The sequence below is a fragment of the Dreissena polymorpha genome, chromosome 4 (genome assembly GCF_020536995.1).
Source record: "Dreissena polymorpha isolate Duluth1 chromosome 4, UMN_Dpol_1.0, whole genome shotgun sequence".
Taxonomy (NCBI): domain Eukaryota; kingdom Metazoa; phylum Mollusca; class Bivalvia; order Myida; family Dreissenidae; genus Dreissena; species Dreissena polymorpha.
Window position 1 is genome coordinate 39,779,245 of NC_068358.1, and position 15,798 is coordinate 39,795,042.

The 15,798-nt window shown below is 33.7% G+C and overlaps 1 protein-coding gene across 3 annotated transcripts in view; it reads right to left on the reverse strand.

Moving 5' to 3' along the window:
• Nucleotides 1-264: 264 nt before the first annotated feature.
• LOC127879000 (glutamate receptor ionotropic, kainate 2-like) overlaps nt 265-15,798 on the reverse strand; it is a 51,225-nt gene continuing 35,691 nt past the window's right edge. Inside the window, exons 4-13 of one of the 3 annotated variants that reach the window (XM_052425579.1) lie at nt 13,437-13,630; nt 10,081-10,134; nt 9,402-9,629; nt 8,185-8,289; nt 7,363-7,431; nt 6,341-6,469; nt 5,824-6,039; nt 4,665-5,491; nt 3,642-3,807; nt 265-3,103 (exon numbers count right to left, since the gene is read on the reverse strand). In XM_052425579.1, coding sequence (XP_052281539.1) covers nt 2,915-3,103; nt 3,642-3,807; nt 4,665-5,491; nt 5,824-6,039; nt 6,341-6,469; nt 7,363-7,431; nt 8,185-8,289; nt 9,402-9,629; nt 10,081-10,134; nt 13,437-13,630 — 2,177 coding nt within the window. In that variant the 3' untranslated portion in view covers nt 265-2,914. Of the gene's footprint in view, nt 3,104-3,641; nt 3,808-4,664; nt 5,492-5,823; nt 6,040-6,340; nt 6,470-7,362; nt 7,432-8,184; nt 8,293-9,401; nt 9,630-10,080; nt 10,135-13,436; nt 13,631-15,798 lie in introns of all 3 variants that reach the window. The other 2 variants (XM_052425582.1, XM_052425580.1) reach the window with 2 other exon arrangements.

Genomic DNA, 15,798 nt, shown 5'->3' on the forward strand with positions numbered 1-15,798 from the left:
CGATAACTTTAAAAGTTATTAGTATTTTTTCATGAAACTTGAAACATGGAAAGACATGGAGATTTTGCACATCATTTCATTTTGTTCCTACGTCAAGAATTCTGGTTGCTATGGCAACAATTTTTTTAAATCTGATAATGGTCGAGTTTCACCGGTAGGAGACCATATTGCTTGGCAATCTCTTGTTTATTAAATGTATTCTTCCGTGCTCGAATCGATAGAAATATGAATTAAACGAGAACATGTACATGTAATATGGTAATTTATTTCTTATGCAAACGTGTGTTCAGCAGGGCATTATAATGTATATACATAAACACGATTATTGAAGAACTAACAATATAATATGTACACAAATTATTTGTTAAATAAATAGCAGCACAATCACAAACTAAATATCTTACAGATAAATTATGATCAGAAGTATGTGTTCATAACAGGAAATCAAAAACTGGTGTCACATTCTGTTTGCATTTGTCCTCGAAACAAAAGAGATAAATACATGTGTGAACATATAAAATACATTTATTTCACGGACATTTGTAAGACAACATAAACCTTTATCACGAGCAGGAAAATATGACTTATGAACTGTTTACCCGATGACAAAGGCGGTATAAACATGAACCATAGGCGGTATAACCATTGCCCATATTTAATATAACCATATGCCAAAGGCGATATAAACATAGACCATAGGCAGTATAACAATAGGCCATAGGCGGTATAACCATATGACATAGGCGGTATAATCATAGGTCATATGCGGTATAACCTTATACATTATATAGATATGATGTGTTAATAATACACATCTGTCTGTTCCGGTGGTTTGTTTCGCAACAGTTATTTAGTCTTACATTGTATTGCAAGATTCCGAAGTCGACTGGAATAACGTTTCACATGATCAAACCATTTAAGTGTACATGTATTATGTAGAAGTTCCCATTGTTACAATCCTAAAGAACATAATAACAATTCAAGAGTGCAACACGTCATGTATCAATCAGAAAATAAAAATGAGATAATGTAGAAAATAACCATGGTATAATTACGTCAGTTTGATGTGTATAATTAATTACGTCATTGCCTAGCGATTGAAGAGGTCAGATAGACTTTTGAGAGTTAAACATAGGAATTCTATCTGGTCCCTTGTAGTTGATACCGATTACTACAAGTAACTTAGTTAAGGTATTCATCGGAATATAAAAAAAATTGCACGCATCGCTACCGATCGTTTTTCCGGTTTGATTAGGGGGCTGTCAACAGTATACAAATATTGATTTCCTTGAGAGCCTCGGTCTATTTTATCGAACCGAGAAAAAAAACAGTCGACAGATGATTAATGTACTAGTGTACAACTTCTAAATGACATATATATTGACGCAAAGAGTATACAACGCAATTTAACAAGGAAGTTTGAATGCCTACACTTAATTGCACGTACATGTCTCAAAATATTGCAGATTTTCAAACATTTGGACAAAATCACTTATTTGAATCACACTTAGGATAAAGATACCATTGGAATCATTTCACTTGCAACACAGATGCGTGTATATGCCAACAATATTTATTCACTGGAGATTATCAATACTATAAACAAATTCAAACTACAATGACTGATTTAATTAATACAGCTTTCATGCGATAAGACGTAAAATATGTCCGTCTCATGTCACATGACAATTTACAATAAAACATACCTTAGATATTTTATAATTGATCTGTATAAATGTGTTACATACTTCTACATGATCAAACTTTAAAATATTAAACTAAAATAGGTAGGACCATAATATATTAATGTACAACTCACAAAGAAACGAAATATTCATGACACTCAAAACATAAAAGACGCTTGGGACATAACATCTATACACAATCCTATTAAATGCATTACGACAGGAAAAATCGCGCTTTAGTCTGGGACTATGAAAACAAATTGACGATCATGTGCTCATACATTAAAGACATACTTTTAAAAAAAACGTATTATAGTATTGTGTAATGGACTCCCGTTGTATACACAATTACATCCACCGTTGAGAAACACACGGATGCATGGTTAAACTTGCAGCAGTATTATAGAGGCCGATATTTCGTAGTGGATTAATACATTTTATTGCAGTCTAGTTTGACCATACATTTAATTGTATAACCTTAACACTTGCAATACCACTGTAATTAATTGGTCTTGGTGATTGTATTAATCATAAACATACTTATTAAATGCTGCTGAAATAAGTATTTGAATCAACATTTGTACTTAAATTAGACCTTTGCGTGTTACTATGAAAATAGCAATTTGCCAAAAATGAACCTGGTCATGACTACAATCAAACAGATTGTGTGTAGATGGATACAGTCTGATATGATTCATAAGATTTCGGTTTACACTTATTCCTGTTAGAATCATCAATACTAACATTTGCATAGGTATGTTGTATGGATATAATTCTGCAATTATAGATAAACGAAACAAACCGGCTCGTGTGGTTCACATCTACATGACAGAAAAAATCGAATATAATGAAAGCCTGTTAAAGTGTCTATACAAACAAACAAAGAATACAATACAACGCATGCATATTGGGAAGCACTAAGTTATTAAAAATCCTATAATTATGACTGTACACAATAAAAAAAATCCATTGATACAGGGCAAACTTTCACAATAGGCGCTTCTGGATAAACAACAACTACACGTTTTTAGAGAATTTCTGATTTGTTTGACTTCACAAACTATTCACCTTAGTATGTACCGTGTCATACAATGCCAGCATTTAAACCATTTTGAAGGAATACTATTCATGCACGGACAATATGAAAAATATCATTGACAGCAATTGAAATCGTTTTTACATTAACCGCAACTTTTGTCTATTGTCAATTTAACAAACGCCAACTCAAATCACTTTACAAATGCGTTTGGACACGCGCTGATGTTTTCCCATTTATTCGACATGGCGTTGTTTTCACCTATACTCAACGTACGGGATAAAACTATCGCAGTGTGGTCTATGCGGTCCTCAAAAGGAGTGGTTGTGTGATTATGATTGCTCTGCAAGTCAGACGTTGGAACGGGCTCGAACAAGTCTCTCTGGAATTCCAGAACCGTAGTATAATTACATGTTGACGTTTAAAATGCAACATTAATAAGACTTGTCAGAATTTCATTACTGTTTTGGAAGAAAATGCTAACATGTTAAGTAATCCTTTATAGCACACACACGTGTGTTTATGTGTTGATCAAAAACTACGTTAGAAACACGTACACTTCAGCGATTGTTTAAAACACTGTAGCAATTGAAATAAATAAATACGTGTATATGCAAACAGTATTCGGACAATTTTAAAAATGAAAACCAACATGATGTAAACAGACAAATGAATTATCATTAACTCAAAAAAAATTCCATAAACAATTAGAGTGCACATATAAAACTAGTTTAATGAAATCAATTATAATTATAATTGTTTTAGTATACATGTGTTTAAATATATTATATGATGTTAACAATTCTTTATTTCTGTACAGGTCGCATGTATTAACCTTTTGCAACTCTTTATCTTATGGCATAATCAGACAATAGCTCATATAAGTCATTCTACCAAAATTTATCATACAGGATACTTACGCATCGCATACATCGTTTCTGTGCAATGTATTGTATGACACATACAATTGCTGAAAGCGCGATACCACAAAGCAACACTATAAACATTCCAGACGCTACTTCAATCTCAATTTCTTTGCTTTTGGCGTTTGATCTGGGATCGGGACAATTAGGCCGACGCCACCACCTGTAATGTTCACAATTGGTGTCATGAAAATGTATATTTGTGGATGGAAATGGCAAACTTATAATTTGCAGTTTGCCAGGGGAAAATACGTTTCGATGTATTAGCATCAATTAAGTAACACTTATCATTTAAAGGAAAGTAGGACACAGATGCCATGTTTGGCGATCTTAATTTAAAACTATTATTTGTGACATAAACAAGGATTGACATTTTGTTAATTTTGATGAAACAGTGGAGATGTTGAGCTTGAATTTTACTCAGTGCATTTTTTTAAGATTGAATGCAACTATGTTGTTTGGATAAGCCATATAAACGAGTGCGTTGCAAGACTCGACTCTTAATTCCAATTATTTCTAAGAGGATTAAATGGAATCGTCTGTAGAAGAATTGCGTGATACGTAATATGTGCTTTACAATCTAGAGCGTAAAATGATTAAATGGTTTATCGCAATTAAGTAAGTTGCTTGATACATTGTTTAGCAGCAGTTTCATCGTCAATTAATCTAAGTTAGCATTGGCATATTATAAAACTAATTTATTGAAAATTGAGGATATGTATTTTTTAAAGAAAACCAAATATGTTAACACTCATGAATGTCTATTTGCATATCCGTTAGTTTTAGTTCGTGTTTTTCATATATATATTCCTATGTAATCATACTATATCGAGCATATAAGTAAGCACTATTTAAAACACATTTTAGTTAATAATTTCGCGTACAAACAATTGTTAATTTCGTTTCATGCCCGACTGTTTAGCTTTTTACAATGTTCCAATGTCATTTATTTATCGAACCGTGAATAATAGAGCGTTGCTCTATAACGAGCGTCAACTACAAGCCTCTGTTGATACTTACTTTCCTTCCAGGCGATATAGGATTCCATTATCATTGAGAGACAGGACAGCCATTGACAGCTTTTCAGAATACAATGAGTCCTTCTGAGAGGCAATTCCATACCCCTTCAAATCGAAAGGCGAACCAATTTCCATTAAATCACAATTATTGGCTGTCTCGTGTCGCACTGTAGGGGAGTCCCAGATAAAGGCATATTTTTCAGTCATTGCTCTTTGGAAACCTTGTTCCACTCGTCTCACTTTTGAAGAAGGGTTGTATATCATCATGTATGCCCGCATCTGTTGATAGTTGCTTATTTTTGTATGATTAAAGAACGACTCTATTTGACCACCTTCAACAGTCCCGTAATTGTATTCATTTTGCCCTGCTAGATCTGCTGCAGAACTAATTGGTATATGAGCATTTGAAATAGTTAAAAATGCAGCAAGGTTGGCCGTGTAAATGGAAATAATGATGAGACTAAAGAACCACCAGGATGCACTGATTATTCGGCCGCTGGTAGAGGTCGGTGACCCGGTAAGATCTGCTCTTAGTAAGGTTCCCCACACGTACCAAATGCTGTCTCTAAGATCTATCATAGGATTTATTTTCTCCTCGTTGGTGATTCGAGTTACACCAAATAAAAACATTCCAATAAAAAGAAATGAAACGAATATCGCAATCCATACGAGTTTGGATAGCGGTGACAGGAACTGGAACGGCCAAACACTACGTTCAGGCTTGCGCACGACCACACTGGTGCCTTTGGTCATGAATGGTTTGGTAAAATCAACCACTTCGCTTCTCTCTGGTGTAATGCTGAAAGGCGCAAGGCCTATGTCTGCCTCCTACAATTTGCAATCTAATTATTTTCTTTTAACTAAACTCTCAAAATGTAACACATAGACTCTAAGCTATGCATAGCTTGCAACCCCTTTATTTGAAATACACGTTGATGTTTAACGAATAACAATATACATCGTTTGTGTTATTGCAAACATTAATCTGCAACGAGATGGGGTTTTTTAATTAAAATACCCGACACATAGAAACGCACTAGCAGAGTGCAATGTGCGCCTAGCGCAAATATATATCGTGTTATTATCAAAAGATTCATTTTGTGTTATATGTTGTAGAAAAATAAAGCGCGATAAAATAAAAAAAAGCATCGTCTACTAACATTATCTAGCAGCTGTCTGATTATACCGGTCCAGCCCCGGGGTGGGGGTTTCCAACTGCCGAATTTCCCGTCTGGAACCTGGGAAATATTGTATCGGAATTTTAGCATTTTTGCTATCTCTTCCAGTATATCGATGCAAAATCCTTCGAACTTCTCATTTCCCATTCGTTCGCCTTCCTCGGGGGTTTTGTTTTTCCATTGTATAAATGGCGGTTCCTGAAAAAGATTTGACGGTAAAATAGATTAAAAAACTAATTAATATTTATTAATACCTTCAAAAATTATTTTAGTAGAAATCATTTGTCTAAATATTAGTTATAATAATTGTTTAAATATAATTTAGAAGTTAGCCAAGAAGCATGGTTGTTTTTAATTTCTGTTTTTGAGGATTGTTTTCGTCTTGCTTTTGCACTTGTTCTTGCATTATTAAAGAATACACGTTGCTTAAACAACATTTATTTACATGTTTGTTATATTTTACATATTTTGCATAGAACTCAATATTGTTTTTACTCACAATCAATGTGGTAACTCGCAGAATCTTGTCCGCGAATATGTCGTTATTCTTGGTCAATAATGCACTATACGTCTGGGACGGTTTTACCCGATCTGATTGACTCGCACCCTGACTGTGCCATGTACCCGACTGTTAATAGAAATATTGCTTTAATTATATAAGCATATTAATATTTTTCGAATTAACAAATAAATTTGCACAATTTGCAATTAGCATCGGCATTTATTATTACTCTAAATATCAAAATTGACTCATATCTTCTTAGAATTTTATTCTAAGTGTACTGTAATCTTAGTTTCTAAACAACCATCCAATGTGTCACTGATACAATTTCGAAATGAGTTGTTGCATCTAAACGCCAATGTACAATAAAGTACGTGAATTAATTTCTAAACTTTCGATTACTATACGTTACGTGCATTTATGATGTCTTTATTTCAATAATTTGAATACTTTCAACGTCTGGTATTGTAAGTACATGTATAATGTAAATGTACTTGATAGACTAGTTCGTGAATACGCTGCGTTAACATTAATAAGTATTCGCATATTAATTCTTAACTTTACTTTATTGTATATATTCATAATATTTTAATATATCAGTTAAACCAATCCTGTAAGGATATTTTTGAGCGCAGTGTATTATTTCCATACGTTACGATAACATGCTTATTAAAAGAACTATTTCATATATAATAGGGTTCGAAAACAAACAACCACAAATATACAATACTGTAAATGTAGTGCGAAAACAACACACAAGCACATACAAAGGGACACATATGTATGCCTATAATAAACACGAAGTTACATGTGGGTACAATATCAGATAAAATGCAAACATAACGTTGATAAAATCAACAATTTTTCCCCAATGAGCTTTGCATTTTATCTTTGTTTTGAAACGTGCACTTTTCATAAACACATCAAAAACATATGGGAACACGCAGGAGGATATGTGGTTAATAAGTATACAGTATTACATGGCATATAAAGAAAATCTCATTCCAAACTGTATTTACCAGTTTTATAAGCCATGGCCTAAAATCATCCTCCCAACGAGACTTGGTTTCCCAAAGTGCATTGAAACCCTTAATGAGAAATATGTGTTTACAACCAAACTGAGTAAAGGAAAAATGTGGCGAAAATAATTATAAAGCTCAAATGTGTTTTATTACGTCATGCCATAATTACCTGTGTTATTTTGACGCTTACAATTATAATTCTTGTTTATTCGTTCGTGAAAATGTTTTTGTACTGACTATGTTATGCAAATTTAATTTGTGTAGTATTCCGTATACATCTACACATATTATGAATCCTTGTACATAATAAACGTACCTTTCTCTTGCCCCTGATTATGATTTATAAGACGTGTACCTTGTGTTCAACAAGTACTGTACATGAGAGCAACAACTTGTGGAAAGCGAAAATAAAAGATTATATTGCTAAGAAGTGTTGTGCAGGGAAAATGTATCGCCAACATTAATTGAGATGCAATTTCCTTCGTCAATACAACACAATATCGATCCAAAAACTACACTTTTTTAATAGCAAACACGGACAATTTAAACATGTGTAAGGTGCAATGAAAATAAAATTAAACAAGCGTTCATTTCAAAATAAAATAAAGAACACATACCATTGCTATCGTTTTATTCACTATTATAGTAAACATACATACTGACAAGTATGCATCATTCTAGCTTAAATCAAAATTTCAAAACGCTGTATTACTTGCGTATAAGTAAAGGCTCACTTGTTAAACTATTGGTTAACTGTTACAAACGGACGCGCCTATACATATAAACGGGTGTAACGTAAAGTAAAGTAACGTCACTTACGGCTCCTTCCACAAGGCCGTCGAGAGCAATCATTTGCAAATAGGTCTCGTTGCGTTTACCCTCCTTCGTCATGTGAAGGACACCGGTACATCCGATGTTGTCTGTCTGCTTGCAAAAACAAACACAGAATTTATTGCGCGCGCAATTTTGTGAGGTTGAAACCATGTTTCATGCAGCTAAATCAAAATCTTTATGCATTATATCCTCATCATTTTATTTTCTCACTTTATGGTAGGTATTTTGGTCTATCTAATGTATATCTTAATGTTTTTTTCCCGAGGACGATAATTGTAACATAGAACTACTAATGAAATATTTATAGTAAAACAGTGAGTACGTATCAAACGATAGAATGCAACCCATGGGCAAAAACGTACTTGGATATTATAAGAAATTATAAGAAAAGCATACAGAACTCTAAACATACAAATCGATACTAGCGAAAGTGTACAACAGCCAATCACATATTAACACAAACAGAACAATTAAAAATTCGGAAACCTGCAATCAACATCAAAAGTCATAATACTGTACATATAATTCAAAAGTATTATTTCCAGTTACCGTACAATATAATGCTAATTTTCGTTTAAAGTGTACTTTCTATAAGAATATTGTAAGATATGTGTATATAACAGTGTTACTTAAATGGACATATAATAACATTGTATGTGGCGCAAAAAGCTCGCAAATGAACAGTTAATAAAACAGTATGAACATAAGATTTCTAAGCAAATTAAAGAATGTGTATTATAGTAATGAAACATAAAAATAAAATGTTTAAATTGCTAATTAGCACCACACCAAGAAATATATATATAAATGCTTTTGATGTTGATTGTCTTTTGAGCGAATTAAAGCGTTATGCTCACCATCCAATAAGCATTTGTTTGAACATGTTGTTCCTGTTTATATAAATATATATATATATACACAGTTTACTGTACATGATTATTTTCAGAACACGGCTGGTTCTGTTTTTTGTCTTTACAAATCACATACAAACACATTCACATCTGTTGTTTTTTTAAGAATTCTATTAAACCAGAGGTGACTTTTTCAAGAGAATAGACCTACATAGAGTGATGTATTATTTATTCAAGTCTAACTCATTTTCAACATTCAATGTCTGTATATGTGCACGAATACAGCACACGAATGAACTAATAAATATATCAAATCGCATATGCAGTGAGTACGCCCATAAGCGATCATACCGTTTTGACTTGTTGGCGTATGTCAAACCGTGATATACGGGTATTGTTCATGTCTGTAATTCGCGTCCCGTTGATGATGTTGAAGACGTCATAAAAGACGGCATTAGTAAGGCTCACGTCACTGTCGGATAAGGCACAGTCAGGTGATTGTGGATCAACCATAAGGCGAACAAGAGTGAGGTTGGCCCTAGAATCTATGAACTGGGACAGCGCTATGTCTCCTGAGCCCTATGGGGAAAATATCATGAACTTTGTAGAGACACATTGCTCGAAAATAATAAAAGGAAATATCATTAGATCTAAATACAAGTCAATATAAATTGTTAAATTTCAAATAGTTTTTGCTCGTATGTAATAAAAAAAATAAAAGAAAGTATCTTTGTTATACTGCCAAACTTGAGTCATCATTCTATTACAAAGCAATCATGTTCAAACGTTCCAAAAGAAACAACTAATCAATACATTATATCCCACAGTTGTGTGCTTTATAATAAAATGTATTGAATATGCAATCTAGCGACACATTTGTCTGATATGTTCAAATGGTTGTTACAGCTATATGTTTTTGGAGGTATAATAACCAAAAGAAGAGTATATCACGATCGCATTACGCATTAATGAATCTTATTTAACATGATAATATTTAAAAAAAAATGTTGCAAAACACTTCAATACTCACCAAATTTATAACTAGCCAACCGTTCGGACGGGAGAGTAAACTTAGGTACAACGCCTGTAAAGTAATTGGAACATGTCATATACTTCGGTAAGGCAAAATATGCAGACATGCAATAATTCATTGTTAAAACACAATACGTGTAATACTGGATAAATATTTACACATACGTGATATTTTTAGGAGAACCATCAAGGGATATTACACAGTATTTCCAAATAATCTGTCAAGATTCAAATAGAGATTTTCATCAACATAACATTAATACATTCTTCAGTTATCGCATTGTCAAGATTCAGACGGACAGACTGACGGACGGATTAAGGGTAAATCCATGGTCTTCTCCGGTGAAACCGGCAGGGGGCTTATGCGTATCTTGTTAAAATATTATTTGACATTTGTTTAAAAGCAATACTAACTTTAACTTTAATAAACATTTCATACCTAAACAGGTGTGTTTGTTTTGTAAGTTAAACAACTTATAATTATCTGCGATAATAAATAAGTGGTATTTACTCTAAAATCAATTTTGTGTTGTTTTTACTAAGACCCCCCCCCCCAAACCGACGGCTTATTGACAGGGCTATTAAACACACAATGGTTTGCATTAGTAGTTCCAAGACGTTTATTACACAATAAACCCGCGCTTAATGCAGCCGCGAGTATAACCATATTAGCTTATGCAAGCAGGCTATTTAGGGACGACACTTTCCGCCTATACTTGTTATTGAGTAAAAGAGCCTTACTTTGAATGATAAATTCCACAAGCACGGAAAGTGTCGTCCCTTGTTACAAACTGTGGACTGCACATGCTTGTCATGGGGCTTTATGCGAATTTGTCAAGCCCGTTGTTCCCAAAAGCATACCCAATTTTAGGAAGGTAATGTTTTAGGTGCTCCTCTTTAGTGAATTGTGTTGTTTTGGCAATAGTCTACTGGCCCCTAATGAAGGCCATACGCGTACTAATCAGGGTGTTTTCTGTCTCTATAAATGTGACATTTGTATCTGTTTATTTATTAACTCGTGCATTCAATGATAACGCATAGCTCGCGGTATATGCGTTATATTGATGGAAACGCGGACTGTAAAGTCATAATGAATGTCATATTATGTGATTACAAAAATATGTGACATTAATCCCGTGTTTCCCCAAAGGGTGGACTATTATCTGTCCCATTCGCAATGTCCTGTTTAATCGTGGATGAATGGGACACATTAAAGCTTTTATATTAATATAAACCATTATTAAATATCGATGATTATCTAAGTGAAACTATAACGGTCAATTGATATGGAATAAAGCATCGGGACGATATGACGTTCGCAATAGGACGATGAGAAACGGCACTGGTATTTGAGATATTTTGTCAATAACTCGCGTGCTCGATATTAACCACCATTAAATATCCTATGTTGTTTACCATTACTAAATACGGGGACGATAATTCCACCGAAAACGCAGGCCCGGTTGGCTAATTGAGTGTACTATCTTAACTCATATTTGGTCTCGATAAAAAATGTAAATAAGAAGGATGCAGCATGCTTTATTAACCTGATGATATGGCTCGACATATTTTTAATACAATTAAAACAAACAAATTAACTAATACATAAACACTAAAAGCATACTGCATGACACGAAGCTGAAAAAATATATATCTAAGAATAAATACAGCTAGTTGGTCAAATGATAACTTGGTTATCAATAAGTATTACTTACATGGTATTTAAACTGTTATAAATATGTTATATATATATTTGTGAAGCTTTTGTGAAGCTCATTTAAAATGCTGTTGTCATTTACTAACTCTTACGAATTAGAACTCCTTCATGATTTTAAATGGCCGATTAGTCGAAAATCATACGTTATTAATAGTTATGGTGTACATTTATTCCTCAAAATACAGAGACGCACAGGCAGTCAATATGTAAATGTCGATGTTATGTGTATGGGGAATTACGATTATCGATAATAATTACATTCCGACAAGTAATACTGTTTCTTCATAGATGTGTCCCATACAAATTAGGCAGACCTAGCGTTACATTTCTCTCCTAAGAATACTACTCGTGAATAATGTTCACTTATGTCCCGTTATATTAGAGGGCAAACTAGGTCAGCGTGAGGTCTGGGCTGCCTGAAGATGAGAAGTTGTCTCCGGTGCCTTGTTCTCCAGCAAACAAAATTGTCAAGTTGGATAATGACAATGATGATATTGCGGTATCGATATGTATGAGATGCCGTCTACTGACGGACGATCTCCAGAGCCATTTCAAGACATATTTTGATGGTCGAAAGTCAACATGTTATATCATATTTAAATACATTTCTCATGTACTATCTTTTAATTATGTTCATTTTTAATTAATATGATCTAGCGCAAACAGTGATGTGATGTGTTGTATTGTGTTGAGTTGAATTCTCTTTATTTTGCGCGGCATTGATATAATATGAATTGGCTTTCATGTGTATTTGCTTTTGAATATAATAACATATATTTCGAAAAAATTTCGTCTCTCGATAAGACTGAAAGCATCTGACATTTATTTTATTTATGCCAATCACCTCTCTGCGAGTTAATATGATAAGATAACAACTTACCTATGACTGGTATAGATATTATTATTTATTAACACGTATGTTTACCAATAATTACTTCTCATTGGTTTAAAGAGTAATTATGTCACTGTCTAAAGTAACGGTCTTGGAGCAAGTGAACAGTCCATTTAAACACATGTACACAAAAATTAAACTCATCATGCACTTTACACTTGTACCAAATACGTGTATATAAATGTAAGTTAATGTTTACCATTGTAATTAAGTGATTTCAGACATGATGACGATTTCGAAAACTATATTGTGCGCGAGAACATCCACTTTGATGGTCTTTAACAGTCATCATGGTGATGTTTTATTGTACTGAATACATGTTTAGATAATAAAACTGACGGCATATATTACTAGACAATATTGTAAACGTGCACTACATTTAAACCCTCGACTGATTTCAGCAATTGGCGTTTACTTCAAAAAAGTTATTCCATTAATCACAGTGTATAAGCTTTGTTGTTATATTCACTGTCTCTTTACAGGCAAACATAAGCGCCTAAATAAACAAAATAATGCATAAAAATAAGCTCCTTTCTTTTTTAACGAAATAAAAACATCACTTATTTCAAAAACAGATCAAACTAATAATGGTTGCTCTGTTTATAATCATATCACCATACAAAAAACGTCTAAAGATTGAAATAAAATATTATCTTCAACGCGACGCTTTGTTTATATCGGCTTCAATCAGGCAAAAATTATGACACTATTCACGTCTTGATACTAGTATTGCAACTGAACTTACCTGAGTTAAAACTACTTCGGTAACATTGGGTGAGCATAAGACTAGGAAATTGGTAACTAGTTTTCGTCTAAGGTCCTTAAGGGCCCACCGTATCACATCGGCGGATGCATTGTGTCTGAAATCGTATGTCCGGATGTCATATATGTCCCGGCGCCCGTGGATATGCTCCATCATCAGAGCGGCTATAGCAGATCCTGGAATCAGGACATTATTGCAGACTTAACGTGAGGTTTATACACAGAGAATTGGAGTTTTGAAAGGCTGAAACTATACAGAGCGGTCGTCAGCCCATGTCAATCAATAGCTACACCAGTCAAAAAACGTTGTTAATCATTATTTTGTTGTAGGTTTTTTTGTACAAATAATGTGGTACGAAATAGTCTTATTATAATACCATTTGAAAGAAATATGTGTAGTTTCAATAACAATATTTTATAATGCACTTCTCAGTTTCACTGTATTGCATCGCTAGTTTTTTTCGTCTATATCATAATAAGCAAAGTTATGCTATTGAATCAGTATTTAACCACAGCTTAAATGAAACAATAATAATCAATGAAATTCCACGCTCACGTCGAAAAGCAAACAGTCATTAATTTAATCAAATCAAATTCCAAAGCCACCACTTTGTGCAATACCTTCTTTATCTCTTAATATTTTATTTGAACTTGAACTTCATGGTCCAATTGGCCCCAAGCATTCGATTGCTTACGTAATATTGATCTAATGTCCAAAAAAAAGAGGCATCTCTAATGGCAAGGGTTAAGTGCGCCATATTCATTAGATAGACAGTGCTATTGAGTGGTAAATGCTGCTACAAAGCTATTATTTATCTACAATTTACTGAGTGTATTCGTTGATTGAACATACATTTATAAAATGCTGATTTGTCGCGTTAACATAAACCTCCGATTCGGTATGGAATTGATACGTTATTGATCTGATCATAACACGCCTACAACAAATAAGATGTATACAATTGTGTGATGAAACCACTTATGATGATCGGGTATTCGGCTGAATACCATCAGTAATAATAAATTAGATAATCCATAAACGTGTATGAAGCCATAATCGATTGTGCAAACAAGTAAACCTGCATTGTTAAAACTCACATTGAAAGCACCGTTAGTTCAATGTTTATCAACTGAAGTAATATGAACAACCTCAGCGCAGGGATTTGACTGGAACAAGCATAGCTGGATCAAATCCCTGCCTTCAAAACCAACTACGTGATGATAAGCCTAGCCACGTGGTAAAATAAGTTTACCGTTTTGTTTTTACTGTTTGTAATTTAGTAAACTTTATTTGTATTATGAACCTAAACGTATACATTATTTAAATATATAAAAGAAATGATACTATTTTTCATAATATAATACCTAAAAAAAATCCTACCAAATTTGGTAGGACTTTCTTGTGAAGGCAGAGATTGTACGTGAGAAAAGAGATTTGACTGGAACCAGCATATCTGGATCAACCTCCGTGCAGATATTTGCTGGAACCAGCATATCTGGATCAACCTCCGTGCAGATATTTGCTGGAACCAGCATAGCTGGATCAACCTCCGTGCAGATATTTGCTGGAACCAGCATAGCTGGATCAACCTCCGTGCAGATATTTGCTGGAACCAGCATAGCTGGATCAACCTCCGTGCAGATATTTGCTGGAACCAGCATAGCTGGATCAACCTCCGTGCAGATATTTGCTGGAACCAGCATAGCTGGATCAAATCCCAGCCCTTCATTACCAACCACGTGATGATAACCTAGCCACGTGGTACAATAATTTTACCGTCGTTATTTTAACTTTTTTTTAATAAGGAATTTTTTATCATGAACCTGAACTAATACCTTATTCTCAAAATATAAAAGAAAATTATACTACTTTTCATAATATAATACTTAAACAAAAACAATCCCACCAAATCTGGTAGGATTTGCTTGTGGTGGCAGAAATTGTATGTGAGAGCAAGGAACGACAACTGCGTATATGAGAGCAAGGAACGACAACTCTGCGTGGAGATTGCAGATTGCAGAATGAAATACACCTGATTTAGAACAATGGCTACACTGAACTAAATATACAGTGTCAAATCGATGGAAAAAAGGTTCGATTATATAGCAAACCCAGTGCTCAGTAAACTACAATAAATTCCAATTATTACAAGTGAACATGTTATTATTGATTTATTTGGTTTAAATAATTACTTTACATCACAAAACTTAGTCAATATGCTTCTGCTTGTTTATGTTTTCAGCTTTTCTCCTGAATGTTGTGATTAATCGGTGTTTCCTGTAAATGATAAAAGTTTGTTATTTTTTTAAGAAATACACGAAACAAATATTTTTTCTTGGCCTTT